Raw genomic sequence first — 25,918 nt, forward strand, 5'->3', positions numbered from 1 at the left:
CAACCTCCTCAGTGAGCTCTGATGTGATCTACTAAGAACTAGAAATCTCCATGTTCCACTTCATTACATCACAAGTCCTGCGTCAGAACAGCCATTGCAGGTCAGGGTGGCACTAAGGTGCAGAATACTCCACCCACAGCTTAACTGGGTAACTGGAGGAGTTGGTGCTGTGATGGGAGGAGAACAAACCTCCTGCTCAGTTTGCATGCCATCTGGTAAGGGGTTTCATGGCATCTAGTCTGGACTTCTACCATTTCCCCTTTTCATACCAGAGCTTTAACCACAGCATGTTGTGAAATCCATTGAGGCAAGATATAGCAAGAACCAGGAAATTCTCATGGCTGGAATACACAGGGTTTATTTTAGCCTCCAAAATGAGTGAAATAACCACTCATACAACTCACTAGAAACAGGGACAATCTGCCTACAGGCCAGAGGGGCCAAGCCCCATCAGAATATTTAGGGTGGAAGTACCACTGCTGTGAAACCTATTCCTCTCCTTGCCCCTCTCCTCTCCCCCCCTTGACCCTCTCCTCTCCCCTCCTTGCCCCTCTCCTCTCCCCTCCTTGCCCCTCTCCTCTCCCCTCCTTGCCCCTCTCCTCACCTCTCCCCTCCCTAAGTAGTACTTTGATTGAGGGAAGGTTTCTTTTGGAAATGTCCCATTTTAAATTTCAGCAGGCAGGATGATGTATGACTTTCCATCAGTGTGAGGAAAAAAAGGATTAATTAACAGACTGGAATAATCTCTTCAACCTTGTATATTAATTATTGTATTTAAAAGTTTTATAATAATGCCAAAAATTCCACTGCCCAGGCCCTGGAGTGTTGGGTCTGTCCTAGTTAAGAGAAGTTTTAAACCTGCCCTGATTGGAGCCTAGGTTTTACCCCAGGCCTTTCTCTTCCTTCTAAACAACACTGCATTGCAGCATCCAAAGACAAGCTCAGTTTAGCCAGAGGTGGCAAGACTCATAAATACTTGACATTAGAAAGCATTCAGGACATTTTATTCTCCTGAGCCATAAGGGTGACAACTTCTGGAAGAGCAATTCAAAGATGAAAACACACACAATCATCCAAACCCAGTTTATAAAGAAAACTCCACATTTCTGAACTCTGAGGCTACGCTGAAGCCCCAGATCACAGAATCATAGAATCACAGGGGTAGGAAGGGACCTCCAGAACTCATCAGGTCCAACCCCCTGCCAAAGCAGGGTCCCTAGGACAGGTCACACAGGTCGGTGTCCAGATGGGGCTGGAATCTCTCCAGAGAAGGAGACTCCACATCCCCTGGGCAGCCTGTCCCAGGGCTCCCTCACCCTCACTGGGAAGAAGTTCCTCCCCAGATTGGTGCAGAAATTCCTCTGCTCCAACTTGAGGCCATTGCCCCTTGTCCTGTCCCTACAGACCACTGAAAAGGGGCTGGCCATTGCCACCTGCATCCTGTACTTCAGATACCTATAAACATTACTAAGGTCCCCCTTTAGTCTTCTTTTCTCTGGGCTGAACAGCCCCAGCTCACTCAGCTTTTCCTCACAGGGGAGATGCTCCAGGCCCTTCATCAACTTCATAGCCTCCTCTGGACTCTCTCCAGGAGATCCCTGTCTGTTTTACCCCAGGGAGCCCAGAACTGGACACAACACTCCAGGTGGGGCCTGACCAGGGCAGAGCAGAGGGGGAGGATCACCTCCTGTGACCTGCTGGCCACACTCCTCCTGATGCCCCCCAGGATCCCATTGGCTCTCTCAGCCCCCAGGGCACACTGCTGGCTCATGGCCACCCTGTCATCTACCAGGACCCCCAGGTCCTTCTCTCCAGAGCTCCTCAGTCACCACAGGTAACTTGTATTAAAACAAAGGAATATATTGCATCCAAATGAGACTCAGTGTTTAAAAATATCCTCTATTAAAGGACTGGTGATAACTAAAAATTAAACTAACTGCCATCAAAGAGTTAAATAATATTTAGTGAGCAGCATGTGGTAACAGCATGGCTTTTTTTATTCTCCTCCTTTTTTTCTTGCTTTTTTTTTTCTTTGTTCCATCTACAGAAGTTTGTAAGTTACGAAGAATCACAGAAGAAAATGTTCCAAACCATTGATTTTCTGGAGAGATATCCACCCACACATTATAAGTAGCTGCACATTGTAAATTTTACCATTTCATGAAAAATAGCCACTTAAATTCTGCCCATAGTAAGTAGCTCTGGATTTTACTAGTAGCTGCATCGAAAGGTTACTATTTCAGATTTGTAGTATGGAAAATTGTATATACAGTGGTGGAAGTGAGCAAAGCTGCATATGTACCACTATCAAAGTGTACACATGGATATATATATATATTAAAAAACCCACTTTTATAAAGAAATCAAACACTTTGCATCTCTATTTTACTATGTTACAAAGAATCCCTCCCTCCCCAACAGCAAACTCAGTAAATTATGTGCTAATGCTTGCTAAGTAGGAATGTCTTTTATTGTAGCCCAAACTCCCCAAGCTAAAAGATAAGAAATCCAACCAGATAAGAGGCTTAATTATGAACAGAATGAGCTGTAAATGTTTCCTTGGAGTTGTCTGTACTATCTTTGGTTCAATATTATGCTCCACATCCCACCATTTCACTCCAGTTCCTACTTACAGAACTTAGGTTGGAAGTGACCTGGTCCAAATCCATTGCTCAAGCAGGGCCACCTGGAACAGTTTGCCCAGGACCATGGCCAGAAGGTTTTTGAATATGACCATGGATGGAGACTCTGAAGTCTCTCTGGGCAACCTGTGCCAGTACTTGGTCACCCTCACAGTAAAAAAAGAAGTATTTCTGAATTTTTGAGATGGAACCTGCTGACTCTCAGTTGGTGCTCATTGCTCTGTTCCTGAATGCTACAGTATGACTGCCAGGTACTTGACACTGCAATCAGCTTGAGGTAACATTTCTTTCTTTATCCATAGTATCCTTGTGAGACAAAACAGGAGCCTGTTCACCAACATAGATTTGGTTTATGTTGCATTTGCAGCTCATCCAGCTTGTGAGGAGGGGAAGAGATGACCTTGGAAATCACTTTCTACAGCATCAACCAATGGAGAAAGGGAAGAAAAATAACCCCATGGTCACAGAGTCACATGAAAGCTGAAGGAAGGAAGGTTTAAATTGGGTATCAGGGGGAAGTTCTTTACAGAGAGAGTGGTGAGGGGCTGGAATGGGCTGCCCAGAGAGGGGATGGATGCCCCATCCCTGGGGGCGTTCAAGGCCAGGTTGGATGGGGCCCTGGGCAATCTTGGAAGCCTGGAGGTTGGTGGCTCTGTGGAGGTTGGAGCTCTGTGATCCTTGGGGTCCCTTCCACCCCAGCCCAGCCTGGGATTCTCTGATCTAGAAGCACGTTTCACGTGCTCACAGCTCTCTCAAGTCTGTTCCTTCATAGGCAGAATCGCATCCAAGCGCTGCGCTCCGGGGAAAGGCGACCACTCCGCAGCATCGGTTACCGCCCTCCCCGTGAGCACCAGCGGGACCGTCACAGCGGGAAAACCCTGCGCGGGCGGGAGCGCCGGTGCGGGACGGGGAGCCGCGGGCGGGCGGCCCGGCCGGGTGCCGCTGTCCCGGTGCTGAGCCGCGCCGGCCGCTGTCCGGGTGCTGAGCGGCACCGGCAGCCGCCTCGGGAGGGAGCGCGGTACCCGCCGCGCACATCCCCGCTGAGATCAGAGCCACAGAGTCCCAGACTGCTTTGGATTGGAAGGGACCTCAAAGATCATCGAGTTCCGACCCATGGCAGGGACACCCTCACTAGCCCAGGGTGCCCAAACCCCATCCAATCCGGCCTTGAACCCTGCCAGGGATCCAGGGGCTCCCACAGCCTCTCTGGGCACCCTGTTCCTCACAGCATCCTCCCAGCAAATAATTCCTTCCTAAAGTCTAACCTAACCCTGCCCTCTGTCAGCTTGCAGCCATCACCCCGTGTCCTGTCCCTGCACTCCCTGGTGACCAGTCCCTCTCCCAGGTCCCTGTAGGACCCCTTTAAGGATTGGGATGCCACAATTAGGGCTCCCCAGAGCCTTCTCTTCTCCAGGCTGAACAAGCCCAACTCTCTCACCCTGTCTCCAGAGCAGAGGTGCTCCAGCCCCTTGTCATCTTCATGGCCTGATCTGGACCCCACCATTCTTTCCTCAGAAGCTATAGCAGGTTGGGAGCTGCTGGGGACACACACACACATCCTCCTGGACATGTAATTTCAAATCACACACAGTAGAAGCCACCTCTGCCCAGAGCAAAACAGATTCATTTTGTTTCCATGCCAATTAAAGTTTAATAATAATAATTTAAAAAATCTAGATTCCTCGGCAATTGTATAAAAACTCTGGCTGCAGGTATGTCCTGCTTGTCTGTTGAGGATTATTAGGTTTTCAGAGATCATGTCTTTGCAACTGAACCATTTAAAGAGCCACAATGATGTCATCAAGAAATAGGTCACAATCACATGCTAGTGAGACATATCTGGCATTGTCTTTCTCTTCTTGGTAACTATAGATACAGATCTTTGTTTATAGGGGGGGAGACAAGCAGAAACTCCAGCCACACCACACAGGAATATGGGCTTTGCCACCTTACTGCACAATAAAAAGAAATCAAGTGTTTATGAGGAAGAACATTGTTTTCAAATCTATTATTTGTCTTGCTCCTATTTATTGGGTTGTGGTTTGGGTTTTTTTTTTTTTTTTGTGAAAGAATAAACCTGCAAAGAGGAAAGAAAATCAGCTAAAGATGGTACAGATACAGCCTGTGTGCTCCTAACACAATAATCCGATAAGTGACTGACAGCAGCTCTTATCCAGCAGTTAGGAAACTGCCTGTACTCCACAGGCACTGTTGGAAAATCCTTTCTTTGCCAGCTTACAAGGCAGTAGCCTCACAGGAAAAGGTCTGTTCCCCATCTCCTCACTCAAGCTCCGTCCTTTCTCTGTCATTCTGCCCATTATATCGGTTTTCTACTGGGAGGCTGGCCCAAAGGAACATCAGGTACTACTTTTTCCCCAATGTCAAGAATGATTTATCTGTTTGTAAACAGAAAGCATGACCCATTACCCGATGATTTGACCTACATGAAAGGATGAAGAGGGTAGTAAGGACTCTGGTAGGAGACCAGGGAACTAGAGAATGCATACATCTCAAGATCTGGACTGTGGCAGTGTTTGTGAGAGTCCTTCTAGGACTGGCCATGAAGAAAAACAAATGAAAAGGTGAGATATTCGTAATTACAAGTCAGAGTCCAATCCACCTAAGAGCATGGCAGCAGAGCAGGCAATGCAGCCCGACTTATTAAAAGAAAATCTATTTATTTAAAACACGGGATGAAATCTCATTAAAAATCCTCACAGCTCATTATCCTCTTAAAGTTTAACTTGAAAATACTAAAAAGTTAAGTTCAGGAATTCATCAGCTCTGTGGTGTATATAATACTTTGGAGTTTGCATTGTTTTCTCTGGCTGGGAGTTTCTGATTGCTACATACATGGTGTTCTTCCTACCTGCTCCACATCTGACAGGGAACTGGTATTGCTTTTCACTGTGCCCTATTTTATTTATGTCTCAGAGTCACAGCAGATGAATCTGTGCTGCTTTAACAGAAATGCAGGTTGATTGGGTGTGAATCTAGAAGAGGAATATTTTTTGGTGGCAAATATTCAGATCCAACTGAGTGTACTTTATTGATCACAAAACTCTGCCTAAAACCTAGAAAACATTTGCAAGAGATGTGTGTGCTCTGTGTGTGCTACTCCAAGTAATTTTCCAGCACAGCAGTCGTTCATCTTGCTCTTTCTATCACTGCATCCCAGAATAAGGCTTCCCAGCCTCTCTGGTTTTTCTTAAACTATATTATCTGCAAATAAGTTTATTTTAAAACTTCAGTAACAGAGCAACTGATTTCCAGGTACCTAGAACCATTCGAGGTCCTTGTGATCCATCATCTTGAGCTTGAATTAAATTACCTACTTTCCTCAGTCGCCAGTCTGACCAACCCTTAAGCCAGAAGGAGGAATAAAAAGGTGGTGCCAGTCCAAGAAAAGAGATGAAATTCTGACTTCTCTCAGTCCTAACAATTCCCCATCTTCCCTTACAGAAGCCTCAGGGGGTTTGTAGTAACTGTGAAAATGAGCTCAAAGACCTTCTCTTTCAACTACAAGCCACCAAAGGTCACTCAACTCCCCAGCTGCAGACTGCACATGCTGACACCCTCTGTTGTCCCCATCAGTCTGAATAAATTTAGGTATTAAGGTTTAGGTATTATTCATCCAACTCAGAGTTCCAAAGTTCTACCTCACCACAAGGGCTGGTCCCACCTACTGGTACAAACAGGTATTTAGTGGGCATCCTGCCGCAGGGACATGCATTTGTGAGTCCACAGGCTCTCATTTATTCCAGGGGCACAAGATCCTTTCTGTCTCTCAATACTCAAGTAGCCAACTACTTTTTCACCCCCAGGAGTGTGTAGGATCCAACTGAGGATCCAGCAAAGCTTGTGCTGAGAAAGGAAACTGAAAACAGGGATTAGATTTCAGCTGAGTGAAGTGGCTGTGTTGTGACAGTGGTTTCTCAAAATACTTCATAAATTTCTCTCTCCCCTCTGCTGCAATGCCTATTGCTAACTTATTTTGACATGCTGGTTGCTTTCTACTTCTCTGAATATAGATGGAAAGCCTCCAAAGAGTCCAAACTTCAGTCTCTCTCCCTCCTCCAAGTTTTTCAGAGGGAGGTTGCCAGACAGCCAGAGAAATTTGGGGGACTCCACACTGCTCAGCACAGCATATTTTTATGCAAAGACTAGGTAGGCACAGGCATATTTCTGTGGGCTCCAGCATCACCATTAATGCAAAAGAAAAGATGTTATAATGAATTTGCCCCATTTTTCCAAGGTATTCCTCTGGATCTTAGGCCAGATTGAGGGCTTGGCGAATGGATGTGTTTGCTTGGCTATTCCCCAACTCCCCCTCCCTGCTTCCAGCTTGATCTTACAGACACAAAGCTTTGAGAGTGTAAAGTTACAGATGGGTTCAGGGTTCAGCAATGGTTCTTCTGCTCTCAGACATGGGGTTTTTTAATCCCTCCTTAATTTTACTTTATGCTAGAGCAGAACATGGCTCACAGTACAAAGGGTACATTAATTTTGCTCTCCCACTCTAATGTCAACAGTTCAAAGTTAATTGAGTTAAAGCCCCTGGTTTGTTCTGTCTTTACCCCTACCCTGCCCCAAACCTGGCAGCATCAATTCCAAACCAAACCACTGTGACATTTGCCATCAGGATGGCACATGGGAACTGCACAGAAATACAACTGCACTACATCAGGGTCCGTCCTTAGCACGTGTGCCCAAGGGCTGGGAAGGCTGACCTAGCCCAGCTCTGAGAGGCACACACACTCAGGATGTTTCTGAGCACGCAGCTATGTGCCCAGCCACACACCGTGGGAGAGGAGAGCGTGACCCACACAGGGCCAGCACTGCTTCACATCATCAGAAGCAATCAAGAAACACAACAACTACCCTGAACAGTGTTGCCTTTTTGCTTTGTGGCAGTAGCTGTTCTCAGACCTTTGCCCATACATCACGACCCTGCCAGACCTCACACCATCAACTGCCCGCTGAGCGCCCACACCAGGGGCCTCTCCTCACCTCCTTCATCTGTGCCCTGCTCTCAACATTCCCACAATGCTCTCTGACGAAGAGAAGTCATCATCTTAAATCAGCAGATTTGGTTTTAAATGGTTTGTGAAGACCTTGAGAAGTACAACAGCATTTAGTGGGAGTCACAGCACCTCATCTCAGAACTGAGGACCATCCTGCGCAGGACAGTCTGGATCCTCACAGCCCCAGATACTGCAATAATCAGGGATGCACTGAATAGATACGGGTTTATTTGCCATCAGAAGTGTCTCCTGGTTTTTCAAAGGTCATTGTCAGGCTTGGCACTACAAAAGTGTAATAAAACATTCCCATCTCCTCACTTTACATTAGACAAGTAGGAGGGAGAAGTGAGGTGAGCGGGTGCCGCTTCAATACTCCAGCAACTCCAGCATCCACAGTCCATTTCCCCACAAACATCTAACTCCCCAACATAAGCGGTTTACCCCGAAAGACCCCCCCAAAAAGCATCGAAAACGCACCCTTTGCCAAATTAGGTTCCTGAAGGAGAACCTCCGGGAGCATCCCGGAGCCTCCCAGCGCAGGGCATGAGGGACCTCTTGTGGTGGCCGGGGGTGGCCCAGCGCTCGCGCACGGCTCCATCCAACCGGCAGATGAAAGAAAATATCTACATCCTCATTTATATCTCTCACTAGAGGAACCCGACCCGTTTAATACACTAGACGTCAGCATATAAACCAGTATAACCCAGTTTGTCATCCTGATCTCCAGCCACGAGCACAAAGCCTCTAAAAATAAAAGAGTGGGCTCTCTTTCATTGAGCTCTGCCAAACCCAACACAGCCTGCCTGACCACGGTGCCACGAGAATAACAGGTACCAGGAATAACAGCTTGCCTTGGAACCTGGTTCAGTGGAGGGAAGAGCCAGATTGTCCCAGTAAGTCCATGACAGTGGATCTGTGAGCCTGCCTGGTGCTTTACGGTAGGTGGCATCGTTCCGGCAATGCTGAAGGCAGAGTTAAACTAAGCAAACATCTCTAACCTAAGCAAACCTTGTGCAGGGGCTCCATCTATTTTAAGGATCCCACTAGTGATGATTTCTAGGGATGTTTAAGTGAACTTAGAAGCCACCAGATGCTGTCCTGCCGCACCCGAGCTTCATGTCAACACACAAGGCTCCCAACAATCCACTCCCTCCTGTCCTGCACACATCAGTCCAACACATCAGGACACACCCTGCTTTTATTTAGCTAGGATAACACACACTGTGGCAACTTCCATCTCCTGTATTTTTTTAAACTACTGAATTATGTGATACAGTCCAGTCTACAGATTCCCCACAACTGATACATGCCATCACACAGATGAAAGCAACACTTGCAGGCTCCACCCCTATCCACTCACCTAAAAGATCCTGTTCCAGAGACAGTCACAAAGCCACATTTTCCAAGAAATGGTCTCTAGATTTGGCTTTCTGGTTTAGAGTCACCTTCAAAAGAGAAGTACAGCCTCCAGCCACTCTTCACCCGGTCTTCAGGGTGGTGTGAATATTCCAAAATCAAATTTAATTTTTAATCCCTAGACCAATTTATCTAAGTCTCTTCTAGGAAAAAAAACACCCTGCAACCTTACCAAGCATGACTATTTGTAGGAAATGAATCACAGTTCCAGTTTTTTGGTCAACACAAAGTGCTAAACACACACAAAGGTCCTTGCTTTCGGCTGAAGAACACACCACCATTTGGAAATGCCTTTTCCCATCAAAATCACTGCTAATATCTCCTGAGATCCAGGTCTAACATGCACAGTCACACGTTCAGCTCTATCTACCAGAGGCACATCTGCTCACAGGCTCATTGGAGACACTCACTACTCCTCTAGAAGTCCTTCTTTCACCATTAGCCCGTAATTTCGCCTCCCCAAGGAACCCAACAAAAAGCAACAAGTAGGAAACCAGGCCCCAACGCTGTACTCACCGGTGTGCTGCTGTCAGAAAAGGTGTTCATGCTGATGGACCTGCTCATCTTGTCTGAGGAGAGGGACGGCGGGGAGGGACTGCGCTTGTCCAGCTGCTCCTGGGGAGGCAGGTCCTGGCGCTGCAGGTACTCACGCCATGCTCGCTGGATACTGAGGCAAACACCAAGGCACAGGGTTGGAGGGGGCAATGCACCATCAAAAAAGATTTAAATACATATTTTCCAGTGAAAAAGTGGGGTTTGGTGGGTTTCTCTCTTTATTTTCTCTCTTTATTTTGGGTTTTCTGGGTTGGGTAATGATCGCCTCTGTAGGTCTTGTAGCAGCCCCTACTTGTCCCCTTGAGGGACCTGTTAAGCAATTCTTTATTTCACAGCCCTGAACCTACTGAAGGGATTTAAATTCGAGGCTGGACATAACTCAGCAATTCTCTTACACCTTGAAAACAAACAAAAAATGCAGTCATCTGTTTAAAAGAACAAACAGCCTTCAACATCTTCTATCACCTTTCAGATTATAACATAGATACGGTCAGAAGGTTCAGAGCCAGACCAGTGTCCTTTAAATTCCCCTCCTGGGGCCTTAAAACCTCCTGCAAAGCAACGTGTGGGGATAGCAGTAGGGAACCTGCTTCCAAACTCTAAACTTTGACTGAGTTTCTAAAACCCAGTGAGAAATTCTGGAAAGAAACCATCTTTTATGCCAACCAGTGGCCAAGGAGCAGAAGGCTGGGGCAGCTCTCAGCAGGTGGCAGTGCTGGACAGCCTGTGCCTTCCTGAAGGTACCAGGGACATCAGTGGGAGATGCTGGGAACGAAAACTGTGTGGACATCAGTAACAGCATTACCACAGAGTATCTGGGGGTTCACACACAGGGTGATCTGCATTTACACTTTGCATTGTTTCAGTTTCAAGCTTTCCTATGTAATATATACAAGCAGCATTTACATACTCACATTTATATGTACTTTCTATTTTAAAGCTTGAGAGTAGACCAAGGTGAAGTCATAACTACCCTTCTAGAAAGCTCCCTGAAAATTTATTGTTTCATCTGGTTTATATTTGCATGACTAACACAGGCTGGCTGGATTTTAATTTGAAACTCCATGTCCTGTTAATATTTTAATATGGCATTAATATTTTAGCATCCTGGATGGTGAGTTAGCTGCAGCTTTTCAACTGGAAGTGAAATTCTGCCTGTAATGTAGCAGCACATACAACCCTGTGTAAAGCTGTGCCTGATGTCCCAAGATTTTGTTGTGAAGGAGGTGGGGATCTGGGCATGAAGATTTTAATATTTTTTTATGTGAGTGAACCCATGTTAAGTTTTTGAGTGTGCAGAGGTAGCACCAGCTGGATGGAGCCAGTGCCCACACTGGGGATGGAGGAACAACTCTGGAAGATGCTCAGAGTCCTCTGCTCTGGTAGACACTTGGGTAAGTGAAGGGTGTCCCCAGTGTTACCCACACGTATCACAGAATCATCAGGTTGGAAAAGCCCTTTAAGATCATCAAGCCCAACCATTCCTGTCCTGTGCTAAACCAGATCCCTGAGTACCTCATCTCCCCGTCTGTTAAACACACCCAGGGGTGGGGACTCAGCCCCCTCCCTGGGCAGCCTGTGCCACAGCCCCACAACTCTGCCAGGGAAGAACTTTTCCCTCACATCTGAGCTGACCCTGCCCTGGCACAGCTTGAGCCCATTGCCCCTTGTCCCATCTCCTGTCCCCTGGATGAAGAGACCATCACCCACCTCTCTGCACCCTCCTGTCAGGTCAGTGGAGGTGGGGAGAAGGTCTCCCCTCAGACTCTTCTTCTCCAGACTGAACACCCCCAGCTCCCTCAGCTGCTCCTCAGAGGATTTGCCCTCCAGCCCCTTCCCCAGCCTGGTTGCCCTTCTCTGGACTCACTCCAGGACCTCAGTGTCCTTCTTATGGTGAGGAGCCCAGAACTGGACCCAGCACTTGAGGTGCAGCCTCACCAGTGCCCAGCACAGGGGCACAATCACCTCCCAAACACTGTGCTGTATCGCAGCACAGTTGAGCCTTTTGGAGTGACCAACCCCACAGCAAACCACACAACTCAGGGAAAAGTATTAAAAAAGGCTAAAATTGTTCAGGGCTCGTTACCAGAATAGAGTGATGTTTACCTCTTCCTTCCAGCTAGGTGTCATCTCTGTGCCTTGGCTGAGTGCTAGCAAGTGCAGCACTTTTCATTGGAAACCTGCTCAGTGCCTTAGAGCTGAGCTGCACCCCCAGCCCAGAGACCCTGGTTGCCTTATGTCTCCATCCCCATGCACACCCAAGGATCTCTCCTGGGCCCATGAGCCACCTGAGGAGCTTTAACCAGGCTTCAAGTCAGATTTGAGAAATAACACTTAAGAGATCTCTGCTCGCTCTGTAACAACAGAAACACAGAATCCCAGAATCACAGGGGTTGGAAGGGACCTCCAGAGCCCATGGGGTCCAACCCCCTGCCAAAGCAGGGTCCCTAGGACAGGTCACACAGGTCGGTGTCCAAATGGGGCTGGAATCTCTCCAGAGAAGGAGACTCCACACCCCCTGGGCAGCCTGTCCCAGGGCTCCCTCACCCTCACTGTGTAAAAGCTCTTCTACAGATTGGTGTGGAACTTCCTATGCTCTAACTTGCAGCCATTGCCCCTTGTCCTGTCTCCACAGAGAACTGAAAAGGGGCTGGCCCCCCTGCATCCCGTACTTAAGATATTTATCAACATTACTAATGTCCCCCCCTAGTCTTCTTTTCTCCAGGCTGAACAGCCCCAGCTAACTCAGCCTTTCCTCACAGGGGAGATGCTCCTCCCCTCCTTAATGTTCCGTGCATGAAGGAGAAAATCTAGGAGATTTTCTAATATTCTGTAGTTTCACAGAGGAAATGGCAAAATTAGTGCAGCATTAAAGTTTAGCATTTGAGATTAAATTCAAAGGGAACGTTCATGTGCTCAAAGGTAGAGGAGAGCTGACCCACCCTGAGAAATTTGGGCTGGTTTATACTTAAAGCCACACAGAAATCCATGGCAGACACAGTCTGTGTTCTGTGGTTTTGGAATCAAACTCGGCTGCATGTAAAGGCAGAAACAAGAGGCTCCAGTACTCACATTTTCACTTTGGACTCCAAGGGCTGCAAGTTGATAAATTTTTCGATGTTGTTTTCTGCATCCATGGCAAGCTGATGGCTGTGAAGAAAAAGACAAGGAAAGGGGTTTAACATGTCTCAGCATGGTGCTTTCTGCAATCACTGTGAATTAATTCTAAAAGTTGGACAAGAATGTACAAGAGCTACTTATAATAAGGTGTTGCTGTCTTTGGAGGAAGGCATCTGGGTCCCTGTCTCCAGTCCCATTTAACCAGACTGGGAGAAGAGCTCCTGGAGGGCAGCCCTGAGGAGAAAGACCTTGGGGTTCTGGTGGATGAGAAACTTAACATGAGCCAGCAGTAGCTCTTGCAGCTCAGAAGGGCGATGGGAGCCTGGGCTCCATCAGCAGAGGGGTGGCAGCAGGGACAGGGAGGGGATTGTCCCTCTCTGCTCTGCCCTTGTGAGGCCCCAGCTGGAGTCCTGTGGCCAGAGCTGGGGGCCCAATACAAGAAAGATGTGGGACTGTTGGAGAGGGGTCAGAGGAGCCACGGAGATGATCAGGGGGCTGGAAGAGCTCCCCTGCGAAGAGAGGCTGAGGGAGCTGGGCTGGTTTAGCCTGGAGAAGAGAAGGCTGTGGGGGGACCTCATTGCAGCCTTCCAGTCCCTGAAGGGAGCAGAGAAACAGGAGGGGAATCAGCTTGTTAAAGGGCAGAGACTGGCAGGACAAGGGGGATGGATTAAAACTAAAGGAAGGAAGGTTTAAATTGGATATTCGGGGGAAGTTCTTTGCAGAGAGAGTGGTGAGGGGCTGGAAGAGGCTGCCCAGAGAGGGGGTGGGTGCCCCATCCCTGGGGGTGTTGAAGACTAGGTTGGATGGGGCCCTGGGCAATCTCCTGGAGGTTGGTGTCCCTGCCTGTGGCAGGGGGTTGGAGCTCTGTGATCCTTGGGGTCCCTTCCAACCCAGACTATAATTCTATGAAAAGTACCAACTCAGACCCAGTTTCAAGACTGGAGCCTGCCCAAGTCCTTGCAATAAACCTTCCCGATGCCCCAGCTCCAGAGACAGGAACACCCAGCAAAGAAGCTGCTACAAATAAAAAAAACCCACCCCCAATACTGGCACATATGATATTCTTGCTAAATTAACTTTCATCCCTGGGGCTACATTTGAAAAGCTGAAGAGTAAAATGGAAAGTAACAATGGTAATGCCAATAGCAAATGAATTACATCAGCAAAAGCCATCCAGGGATATGAAGAGAAAAGTCTTTGTAACAAATGATGACTGAGGAATTGGTGCTGCAAACCCATTGCTGTGAGAAAGCAATTTGAAAAGGCTGGGAGATCAAAATCAAACATCTCAGGATGCTGCTTTGGATGGGACTAGCAACATGAATGAAAGGTCTTTGCGTGAAAGTTTGTAAGATTAGACCCCAACCTGCGGAGTTATTTTGAGACTTTACTGGAAACTTAATTACATCACTCAATCAGCAGCTGTTTTCAGAAATTATCCTCCTGTAACTAAAAATAAGAATCATTTGTGGGAAAAATGGAAAGTATTTCATGTATTACCAAGTGAGAAACAGAGTCTACAGCAAAGACTGTCCCTCAGAAAGGGCTTGTTGCCCTACAAAAGCCACTTCAGCTTATCACATTTGAGATATCGCAGAAATCACACGCTTACCTTTGAAGCAAGTCTTTGCCATCATTGACCTCTTCCAAGGTGTGCTGAAGCCTTCTGAGCTCTTCCTACCAGGAGAGAAAACCAAAACATTTCAGAGTGCTTATGGGAAGCCCTTGGTTGACATTGGAGATTTCCCCTCAACACACTGTGAGCCAACCACTAAATCGAATGGTTCCTCAGGTAACATCTATGGGGTTGCTTTAAAATTTAGACATCCAAAGTAACTATAAAGCAAGCAACATATTTATCAATACATCCAGCATGTAAATTTGAAAGAAAATACCAGCTCTACAAAAATAACAGACAGAGCAAAAGAGGAAAGGATTCATTCCTGTCTTAGGTGTGCTTTGATTTCAGAGGAGATGGTCTTGGGAAGAGGTGAGTGAGTATCAGCTATACTGTCAGGCACTTCTCTTTGTTCTGCAATCAAACAGTATTCACCCTCATAATTAAGAGTCACTGGCTGAGATTTACAGCCTGATGTCTTTACCAGGGTATTTGCATCAGATCCAGCTCCTGCTTCAATAGCAGAAATGTTACCGATTTAACTGCAGGTGCACGGCTGGGGTTCCCTCCATCCATGCTAATGTCCCAGGAAAAAATCTACCCGTGGTGTTCAAGCACAACAATACAGCTTAAAAGTCTAAACTGTATCTGGCTGGTTTGGTTTAATTGTTCAGAAGGGGTGGGACTTGTGGAGCAGAGGAGAACCTGGTCACAATGGAGCGCGTGGTCCAGGTGATGCCATTCCTGGGATGAACTTCCCATCCCCTCACAAACCAGGATTGCACAGAGTGCCCTGGCATCACTGGGACACACATATGCCACACACACATGCCCCATCTCCCCAGGAGCTGGGCAGAGAAGCAAACACTGTCACACACACATCCCCACAAACACCTCATAGCGCATCCCTGTGAGGTAATGCAAAGAGGACCAGTATATCTCCATCACAGGATGCAGGATGTGTTCATACATCAACTGTTGGATAATTAAACACCACTGGAAAATGAGAAGTCTACACAAAACACAAAGATCCTAACTCATTGCTTCTTTTGCTCATTAAGCTGGGAATGAAATGCAAAAGCAAAAGCTACTCAGAGCAAAGGAGGAGGGTGATTTACCTCACGCCTACCATGCATGCAGATACTGGATTCCCAGGAAGGCTAAGAACTTTAAAAAGGTAAAACAAGGGCAGCTTCATCTTGTAGATCTTATTAAAACTGCAGCTGAATCAAAGATTTGTATTTCCAGTAAGACTGTTGCAATCTTTGGAGCACAACAGACCAGCCAGATTTTCCTTCTGCTTCCCCAAACAAAGCTGATTTTGTGAAACAGAGGAATTTTTTGTGGCCTTTTTTTAATCCCATACAAGACTCTGCCCTGCTCAATACAAAACAAGATCACAGTAGGTAGCTGATTTACTCCTAACACAGCTTCCATTTCTTCCCAGCCCCTGGAAGGACTATTACTGCCAAATATGTTTTATTCATAAATGAGCTTTGTCAAGGCAACAAGGTAGATGTTTCCCCAGGTCTTCACCCCTCTGGTTGCCTAATTGTAGGACCATTTTGTGGATGTGCTGCAGCTGATGACACCCTGTGTGGTGTTGTTGGGGGGGGGGGGTGTGTGGCTGCTGCCTACCAGCTCATCAGCCACTGGAAACAATCCAGTTGTGAAACCTCTGTTTATTTTTCCTTTTTTTTCCTTTCTTTTTTCCTCTTTTTGCCTGCTCTGAGGAACATCCTCTCCTGTCATATTAAAACCAAGCAACCCGCAAAACTGTTTTCACAGAATCACCAGGTTGGAAAAGACCTTTAAGATCATCAAGTCCAACCATTCCCATCCTAAGCTAAACCAGATCCCTGAGCACCTCATCTCCCTCAGCCCCTCCCTGGGCAGCCTGTGCCACAGCCCCACAACTCTGCCAGGGAAGAACTTTTCCCTCCCATCTGAGCTGACCCTGCCCTGGCACAGCTTGAGCCCATTGCCCCTTGTCCCATCTCCTGTCCCCTGGATGAAGAGACCATTGCCCACCTCTCTGCACCCTCCTGTCAGGTCAGTGGAGGTGGGGAGAAGGTCTCCCCTCAGCCTCCTCTTCTCCAGGCTGAACACCCCCAGCTCCCTCATCTGCTCCTCAGAGGATTTGCCCTCCAGCCCCTTCCCCAGCCTGGTTGCCCTTCTCTGGACTCGCTGCAGGGCCTCAGTGTCCTTCTTATGGTGAGGAGCCCAGAACTGGACCCAGCACTGAGGCTGCACCTCACCAATGCTGAGTACAGGGGCACAATCCCTCCCCAGACCTACTGGCCACACTATTTCTGACACAAGCCAGGATGCCATTGGCCTAAATTGGTTTTCTTTGAAGCACAGCTCAGTTCAGCAGATAACCTTTTCTTCCTCCATATTATGCCGACGGTCATTTTATTTTCAGCCTATCCCAGAGCTATGTACAGTCATTTAGAATGTGAAAACAATTTGCAATCGACTTTATATATAGCTCTGGGTGACAAAACCTGCATGACTTACATAAATCGTTCCTTGTGTTTGACATCATTTTCTATTAACCTCAGGGTGAAGACTGAACACGCACCCAAAAAAAAAAAGGAGTAAAACCCAAAATTGGTTGTGACATTTTTGACTATTCAGTCTTTCAATTAAACATCACCAGACAGCCTTATAAAAGCCCTAATATAAGGCAACTGCAGAAGGGGCATAGTCATGTTTGCATAATTGGGAAGAGGAGGAGACATAAAATCTATACTAATTTCGGTTTTGCGTCATTAACCATGGAGTATTGATTATTGCTCCTTGCAACAAAATTTATGAAACCAGCTCTGCTGCTCTGCACACAGAAAGTGATTAGGGAGCTGAACCCTCATCCCCCCCAGTGTGGTAACTGATGGGGTGTCAGCCGCACCTCGAGTGCTGGGTCCAGTTCTGGGCTCCTCACCATAAGAAGGACATTGAGGTCCTGGAGCAAGTCCAGAGAAGGGCAACCAGGCTGGGGAAGGGGCCGGAGGTCTCTTCAGCCAGGGGACAGGAGATGGGACAAGGGGCAATGGGTTCAAGCTGCACCAGAGCAGGGTCAGCTCAGATGGGAGGGAAAAGTTCTTCCCTGGCAGAGCTGTGGGGCTGTGGCACAGGCTGCCCAGGGAGGGGGCTGAGTCCCCACCCCTGGGTGTGTTTAAAAAAAGGGTAGATGAGGTACTTAAGGATATGGTTTGTCTTACGACGGGAATGGTTGGACTTGATGATCTTAAAGGTCTTTTCCAGCCTTGTGATTCTGTGACAGCTGGGATGTTGCTGCTCTTCCAACCCACAGCCTTAGGAGATGCATCTCCCAGATTACACTGGGAGTGACCCAGCTGCAAGCTCGAACTTTGGAAAATTAAACTGGAAGAGATCCATACTTCTGTTTGAATACACAATGAGTTATGATGCCTCTATAAGCCTGGCTATAATGTAAACACACTGTAAAATTTACTGCAGTTTCCCTTTTCCTTCTTCAGTTGAATACACACATTAATAGCAGTAGGGTAGCTCCAGACACGTGGAGGTACCTAAGGAAGGAAAGGCCATGAAACCTTGGCTTGCCAGACCACTGTTAAGTGCAGACTAAAGCTCTTTAGTCTAAAGCTAGACTTTTTCTAGCCTTTAACACACACATTCTGCCTACATGTTAATTCTTTGTTCAGCCTGGAGACCTCTACCTTTTGGGAACCAGGCTGTTGACATGACTCAACTATTGCCAGGAAACCCTGTAACCTTGTGGGACAGAACAGACCGAGGGGCTCAAGTCTCTAGGCTCCTGCCCACGTGTAAAAGACCTGTCTTAAGCTGCACAGAGCTGGCTCAGCACAGCCTGCATGGTAGAGAAGCCTGGCTGGACTTTGCTGTCAATATTTACAATTAGAGCAAAAAGACTCTGGGTCCCTCTGCCTTTTGGCACTGTGAATCCACTGTTGGGCCCCACACAGCCCAAGGACAGGTTCACTCTGTGCAGTGATTTAGCATCCTCACCCACTGCCTTTAGCAGCTTTCAGAGGCTTTATTTTTCTTCAGTGGAGGGACACAGAGATTGCCACAGACTTTGGTCCTTGTTTGGGCTTGCACAGAAGCTTCACCTCTGCCTGACCCACTGTGGAGACGACAGCAGCCAGCAGATACAGGATCACAGAGACAGAAATCTAAACCAATCTAAATGCACTAATCCCTAAACTCCTTTTCAAGGAGCCCTTTTCAAAAACCAGCCATTAGCCCAAATTCTAAGTAAGAAATCTGCAGAGATTAAATTGTACCTAGAGAAATATTTACGGCCAGTAGCAGGCAGTGATTTATTTTTTTGTTGTTGCTGTACCCAAAAATATCCATTCAGGTCAGCAGAGCTGTTTATACTTGTGGGTTTAGACTAGCACAGAGAAATAAGAGCAGAAGCCACATATTAAAAATTAATTTTAAAAATCTTTTTTGGACACGTGTGCTATTGCTTCTCTTTGCCTAAGAGGTCTGTCAATTGCTGCTAAATAAATATACAACAGTGCTTCTTGAGAGGATAGAGAGACTTCAGTAGAGCCACATCCCAGAAATAGCAGTAAAATTGATTTGGTTTTCCATTTTTTAATTAAGAGTGAAGGTAGCAGTTACTGAAACCCAACAGCTTTGGGTATTTCTCTATTCCATTGAAGTTCTTACAAGTTTTAATCAGAATTTTGTTGAATGCTGATTTTCTTGTGACTTGTATTTACAGGCATTTCTTCCTCCCCTTACCTGCAAGTCACTTGACAAAGCATCAGGGTACCAGTTCATCCTCCTGGTGTGTGAAGGCCACAGTGAGCAGAGAAACCCTACACTGGAGCAGCACTCACCCCTTTGGAATGAGATGTGCCCTTCAGTTTGTGCTGCAGGGTGCTGCTGAGCACAGGCAGGGCACTCAAAAGGGGCTGCAGCATCAGTGCTGCCCAATGGCACCTGGTGAGATGCAGCAGAGCACACAGCAACCATGGCCTTGAACACAAACTACGTCTCATCAGGGAGTTTCAATTAGGAAAGATCAATAAAGATCATCGGCGCTTTCGCAGCCGCTCTTGCCAGTGACCATGCAAATCCCATCTCATCGTTCCAGTGCACTTAAAGGCAACAGTCCAACTTGTTCTCCATAGCAGTGACACAGGGACCTGCAAAACCCACCACCCCTTTCCCAGAGGAGCCTCTGAAGTGATGGTACAACCAAGCCCAGCTGAAAGCAGGCTGAAGCCAGCAGCACTGCAGTGCCTGCTCCCTTGAGAGCAGAAGACATGCAGCATCCATCCTGATCAAAGCCACCTGATGCCTCTTTCTGTCACCTATTAGGAAGCCAATTTATAGGCTTAAACAGTCTCACCTCCTGCCTTTTTCCAATCCCATGCTCTTCAGAGGTGGATAGGAGACAATGAAGCAGCTCTTTCTGCTGCTGCTCACCTCTACCAGTCCATCACACCAGCCTGGGGACAGCACACTCGGTGTCAAACCACCTTTCACACCAGCTCTGATCCACACCCCCCTCATATTCCAGCACAGCAGCAGCAGCCTCAGGTGCTTTTGGTTACAGAAAACAGCCCAGCACCTGTGTTGTTCTGAGCTGCCTACACACAGATCTGCCCTCTGCCATATTTTCCCCATTCACCCACATGCTCTTCTCATGCCCACAAAGCATCTTGGGGTTTATTACTTGTATTTTTTTCATGTAATTAATTTGCATATATGCTTTGCCCTGGTTTCCCAGTGAAGACCATGGCCCCTGCTTTAAATGATGTAAAGTCTGCATCTCAGCCTGGCAAGGCCTGTCAAGCCGTGTGTTAATTAAGCCTCTTAGCAGGATACAATGAGTCTAAAGAGGATAGAAAGATCAGGAGCCTTTGCAGTGAAGGCTTTTACTCACTATGATTTTGGGCACCCATTCATGCCAGCATGGAGAGGCTCCTCTCTGTACAGAACAGGGGGGTTGTCCCCACAGCAGCATCTCTGATGGCACAGGTATGGGGGTACATCAGAGGCACAAGGAGCCCCAGTTTGGGCAGACACAAGACCATTGTATTAATTGACTTTCCAGGGATGTGGAGCATCCCACTTGGGGGGCTGGACCATAAAAGCTAACACTATACCCTGAGTACACTGAGTATTTCATACTGCTGGTAATTAGATGTTGTGTGGTGACAACTGCTTCATATCCTGGAACAAAAAACCGTGTCAGATGACAGTGGCTTTTGTACACTGAGGGTAGGATGGGAAGGTCCTGTTTTATTTACTCTGGTAACCCCACAGGGACCTTGAACACTTCAGCTACAAAAGTTCAGGAAAAGTACATTAACTGCACAAGATTAACATAGCTACAGGGGCTCTGCGGTCCACAGCTGCCAGGGCCATTTCCCAGATACTTTACAAAAACTGTGCCATCAATAGAGCTACCAAAACCTACTGGAATGAGTTCCACACTCAGATTCAGAAACAAAATATGAAATGGATTAATGGCTGCAGGGAGACACAGCACGGACACTGAGGTCAGATCCTGTGTCCTAGCTTGCCACTGGCCTACAATGGCACCTTAGGTCTTTCCACCTCCTTTCCTGTGTACATCTCATCCATTTGGGTCATGATATCTTCAAGGAAGAGCCCTGGGACAGGCTGCCCAGGGGGTGTGGAGTCTCCTTCTCTGGAGAGATTCCAGCCCCGTCTGGACACCGACCTGTGTGACCTGTCCTAGGGACCCTGCTTTGGCAGGGGGTTGGACCTGATGAGCTCTGGAGGTCCCTTCCAACCCCTACAGCTCTGTGATTCTGTCATTTAACTAATATTGAGTAGTTAAAATGAAATGTGGTTATTAAGCACTGTTTAATATCAAACAATTTCACTCTTCCATCACTGTTGCATCAAATACTGTCTGCATTCCCCTTCCAGGTCTCCCTGCAGGAGGGCCACAGCTCCTCTGCTACAAACACTACTCCTGTGAGCACAGGGTAAGCATGTGTTGGCCCTGTCCATGCACTCAGCTTTCCAAATAACCCAAAGAAGGGGCCAGCCAAAACCCAAGGACAGCTCCAGGAAAGGAAGTGTCCCACTGAACAGAAAATGAGGCCAGCAGTAGGAAACAAAGGGCAAGCATCACCGAGACATTTCAGGCTGGAAAGAGGTTACCACTAATTAGAGTGCCACCAGCATGAGTGTCACAGCTGTTCGACAAGACCAAGCGAGTGCAGCAAGGTTTCTAAGGGTCCAGCTGATCAAGGGAGCACACATGGGAACAGGAGCATTAGCCAACAGTTTGTTGCTCATCTCTCTGTTATCCGATGTACTTGAGATGCTTCACTCCAGGTGCATTTTCTCAGTTCATTGAGAATCAAGTCATGTCTGTAGAGCCCAGTCACTACAAGTTAGGTTACTCTCTGAAAGGGAAGAGCACGTTGCTTTCCAACACAGCCCAACTCTCAGTGATTTTTTTCATAAACAAGATTCCTGTAAGTTTTCTAGCTACTATCCTTACAGAATGTGGTCTAGTGTTCCCAAGGCTCCCTTAGGTCCTTCCTACAGTGTGATTTGACTGACAAGTCTTTTGTGACTTCTTACTCCTTCAGTTTAGTGTGGTTAGAGCCTGTTCTACCACTGCTTTTGTCTGCTGTACCATCTTTCCCCCTCCCCATCCTTCACACGTGGTACCTACCTGTAATGTCCCCACACACTCAGCAGTGGAGTGTTATCCACAGCTGAGAAATCCCTTCTGGCTATGGGACTTCCTGTCCAAGTACTCCAAAATCCACAGGATGATTTGGACTGCTTTCAGATTGAATCCTGACAGAAGTTCAGGATGGAGCTAGGGGGGTAAATTTGGGACCATTTGAACCATTTTCCTGTAACTGTCCCACAGAGGGGAAAAAACCCTACAAAAGTCACAGCAGAAATACCCCAGGACCTCTGAGAGTTTCTGGATTGCTTTCTGCATCCTGTGCTGTGCAGAACATGGTGTGACCCACCACAACCTGTAGCTGCAGCCCTCAGCCTGCTCTTGCTAACCCCACAGGGCTGGCTTGGGTTTTCCAGCTGGAAACCAACATTGGGCTTTAGGTACACCCCTTAGTTCTTGGAAAACCAAAGAAGCAGAGAAGGAGAAGCATTATTAGAGCAGCTAAATCACTGACTAGGCACAAACACAACATAGGGAACAAAAGCCTCCTTGTATTTGAATTGAGCTCATGCTCCATGCCTGGGCACCCAGCTACGTAAGGGTGCCCAGGACAGCTGATGTACTAATTCCTCTCACACGCAGGTGTAAGCAGTGGGAAGGGAGATGCAGCAACACTGGTGAGATCTCCCAGGGGATGGGAGCACTCACAGGATGACCTGTTGAGCTCTTCTCCACTTTACGTGCTATCAATAAATTGTTTTCTCTTTCTTCCTTCATCTCTGCCCTGGGGAAGAGTAATTTATTGCACCATGGCTACAGAACATTATTTCACAGTTACAGCAGCTCTGGAAACCTTGCACAAGGATGAATGCCATTAAAAAGGCAAGTTAGATTCCTTTTAAAGAGCCTCTTCTTTCTGATGCTGTCGCTGCGGTCAGGGCTTTCAACAGCACCGCTTCTGCCTTGAAATACACAAGCTTTTAACTCCTGCCAAGGGAACCAACTCGAGAGAATGAAGCCTCTTGACATCTTGGCTTCTCTGTTGCCAAAGTGTTTCTGAAACTACAGCCAGTCTGAACACTGAGGAAAAGGTCTGGAATAGCACGAGAGCTCCAGGAGGCTCAGCAGAGAAAGCATTTCGGGGTGATAGTTCAAGGGAAAAAGCAGAGAAGAAAAAAAAAAATACACACACACATATATACACACATGCTGGGGTTCAAGTCCATGGCAGGAAAGCCAATTTCTCACTGAAGTCCAGAAGTTTTTGGAGTTGGATGTGAGAGCTACCCTACGAGTGGCAGCAAACACTGAATGATTCCTTTCTGAGAGGAGGAGATGCTATAACCATATCTAAGACTTTACAGTCATTTGTATGGGACCTGATGTGACAGTGCAAACGTGGTGTGAATCATCACAGCTTCACCAAAACAGAGATCACTTGTTACATGTTGTCCATTCCATGTTGCCTTTACTACACCAGAACTAGACCTGGTCCAGGCAGCAACCAACGTGCTGTAGGAAACACCGATTGTTTTCAAAAGCAGGTTTCCATTTGGGAGAAACCCCAGTGATTTTGGTGTACCAAATGCCACCACACCCCCTGTCAGAGCAACCATCTCTCCCTGCAAGCCTTGGCTAGCAAAAGGCAGCCCCAAAATCCCCTAAGGGCACATCCAGAGCTGGAACAGCCATGAAGGGAATGGGGCTGAAGCTCAGCACCTGTGAGCATCTCACCACAGAGAGGGCAGTGAAGCCTAACAACAACAAGTTTCAGAGGAAATGTAGCTTTCCAACCCACCATTGGTTCATGTGGATCTGTAGTCTCCATGAAACACAACACAAACCCTGTTTTTGCTTTATGGCACAAAAGCACCACCTTGGAGAGAGCAGCATTGGCCAAGTTACATGGGGGAATGGCTGGGGAATGTTTTTATGGAGAAGACACTTCCATCCTTAAATCCCACCAACAGTCCAAGTTTCTTTACCATTTCTTCACCCTTTGTCTGAAGACCTGCAGAACCATGCCTGCTGAAGAGACCCCAGCACTCTGGTCTAACCATCACTTCACCATGACCACAAATCAGACCCCATCCCACTGGAGGAAACCCACACCTCCCATCCCCCTCTAAGGTTTTCACTGCAAATTACAGTTGAGTCCAGCTTAATTTTGAGAGAAATATGATGAGATTGCAACCAAGCCAGTGTGGATTTCAGCATGCCAGGATGGGGAAGGCAGGGGGAAAATCTGACATGACAGATCCATCTTCCAAACTCCCAGGGGAGGGTTCTTCCCCCCTCCCAGAAATAGTAAGCAGCTCTTTTTATAGCTCATGAGCCTATTACTTTTAATGACAACAACAGATGACTGTTTTAAAACTGAAAAGAAATGTATTAATCCAATTTTCAGCTTTTCATACTGTCTACTAATTGTCACAAAATGAACTACTTTAGGAATCAGAAGGTTACTCTAAAAAAAAATTAAATTAAAATCACACATCTGTTTAGAGGGCTGGAGCAGCTCCCCTGTGAAGAGAGGCTGAGGGAGCTGGGCTGGTTCAGCCTGGAGAAGAGAAGGCTGTGAGGGGACCTCATTGCAGCCTTCCAGTCCCTGAAGGGAGCAGAGAAACAGGAGGGAATCAACTTTTTAAAGGGGTAGACACTGGCAGGACAAGGGGGATGGATTAAAGCTAAAGGAGGGGAGGTTTAAATTAGATATTATGGGGAAGTTTTTTTACAGAGAGAGTGGTGAGGGGCTGGAAGGGGCTGCCCAGAGAGGGGGTGGGTGCCCCATCCCTGGAGGTGTTCAAGGCCAGGTTGGATGGGACCCCTGGGCAACCTTGTGTAGCTCCAGGCCTGGAGGTTGGTGTCCCTGCCTGTGGCAGGGGATTGGAGCTCTGTGATCCTTGGGGTCCCTTCCAACCCAGACCATTCTATGATTTGTTATAGAAATGGTTTTCTCTGCTTCTCACAGTCCTGAAAGTCCCATTTAGAGCAAACAGTATGCATTCTGTCTGCAATAGGTGCTTTCAGAAAGCATGCACAAATGTCTGTATCATCACACTTAGCTGCTCACACATGGTCCCCAAGCCATCAACTTCACAGCAACCACCTTTGCTCAGGCAATTTAATTCCCAGGAGCATTGCCCTCCAAAGCTGACTGCACACAATGGAATTCCCACCCCTTGGTAGCAGAGTCATCCCCTTACCAGGGTGGGGAGGAGAGCATGGCTGGGCTGATCCAGCCTTTCTGTGCAGCTTTGCTCCTGGCTGCAGCACCAAGGAGCAGCAGTGGCTATCAGAAGGTGCCACCACTTTCCAGCCAGCCCAAACAAATAGGACAAGGGGCAATGGCTGCAAGTTGGAGCAGAGGAATTTCCGCACCAACATGCAGAAGAACTTCTTCCCGGTGAGGGTGAGGGAGCCCTGGGACAGGCTGCCCAGGGGGTGTGGAGTCTCCTTCTCTGGAGAGATTCCAGCCCCGTCTGGACGCTGACCTGTGCGACCTGTCCTAGGGACCCTGCTTTGGCAGGGGGTTGGACCTGATGATCTCTGGAGGTCCCTCCCAACCCCTACAGCTCTGTGAGTCTGTGACTGTGCTTTGCTCCTGTTTTCAGGTGTCAGAGGCCCCTGCTCCTGCAAGGCACACAGTGAGCAGTGCCAAATCTCTGGTCAAGAACTCCAGAGAAGAGCAGCTGCACCTACAGCTTTGGGGCTGGTGGAAGAATGTGTGTGTTCACAGAAACACCATTTCCTCTGTTATGATGAACTACGTACCGAGAAGTTTTGATTAGGGTCTTAATCTTTATGTATATTGTAATTTCCACCAAACACCCTTGTGTTTGTCTTTGACATGAGAAATAGCTTTTCCACACTGATAATAATGAAACTACTCACT

General features: G+C 47.4%; 1 protein-coding gene across 1 annotated transcript; it reads right to left on the minus strand.

Moving 5' to 3' along the window:
• Positions 1-9,430: 9,430 nt before the first annotated feature.
• On the minus strand, positions 9,431-19,175 carry IQCJ (IQ motif containing J; the record flags this gene model as incomplete). Its single annotated transcript, XM_084267578.1, has 5 exons — positions 9,431-9,448; positions 9,599-9,749; positions 12,710-12,787; positions 14,370-14,434; positions 19,137-19,175. 5 exons carry the CDS (start codon positions 19,173-19,175, stop codon positions 9,431-9,433), a joined length of 351 nt encoding a protein of 116 aa, XP_084123704.1.
• Positions 19,176-25,918: the final 6,743 nt, after the last annotated feature.

The sequence above is a fragment of the Gallinula chloropus genome (assembly GCF_964237585.1).
Source record: "Gallinula chloropus genome assembly, chromosome: 8".
NCBI lineage: Eukaryota > Metazoa > Chordata > Aves > Gruiformes > Rallidae > Gallinula > Gallinula chloropus.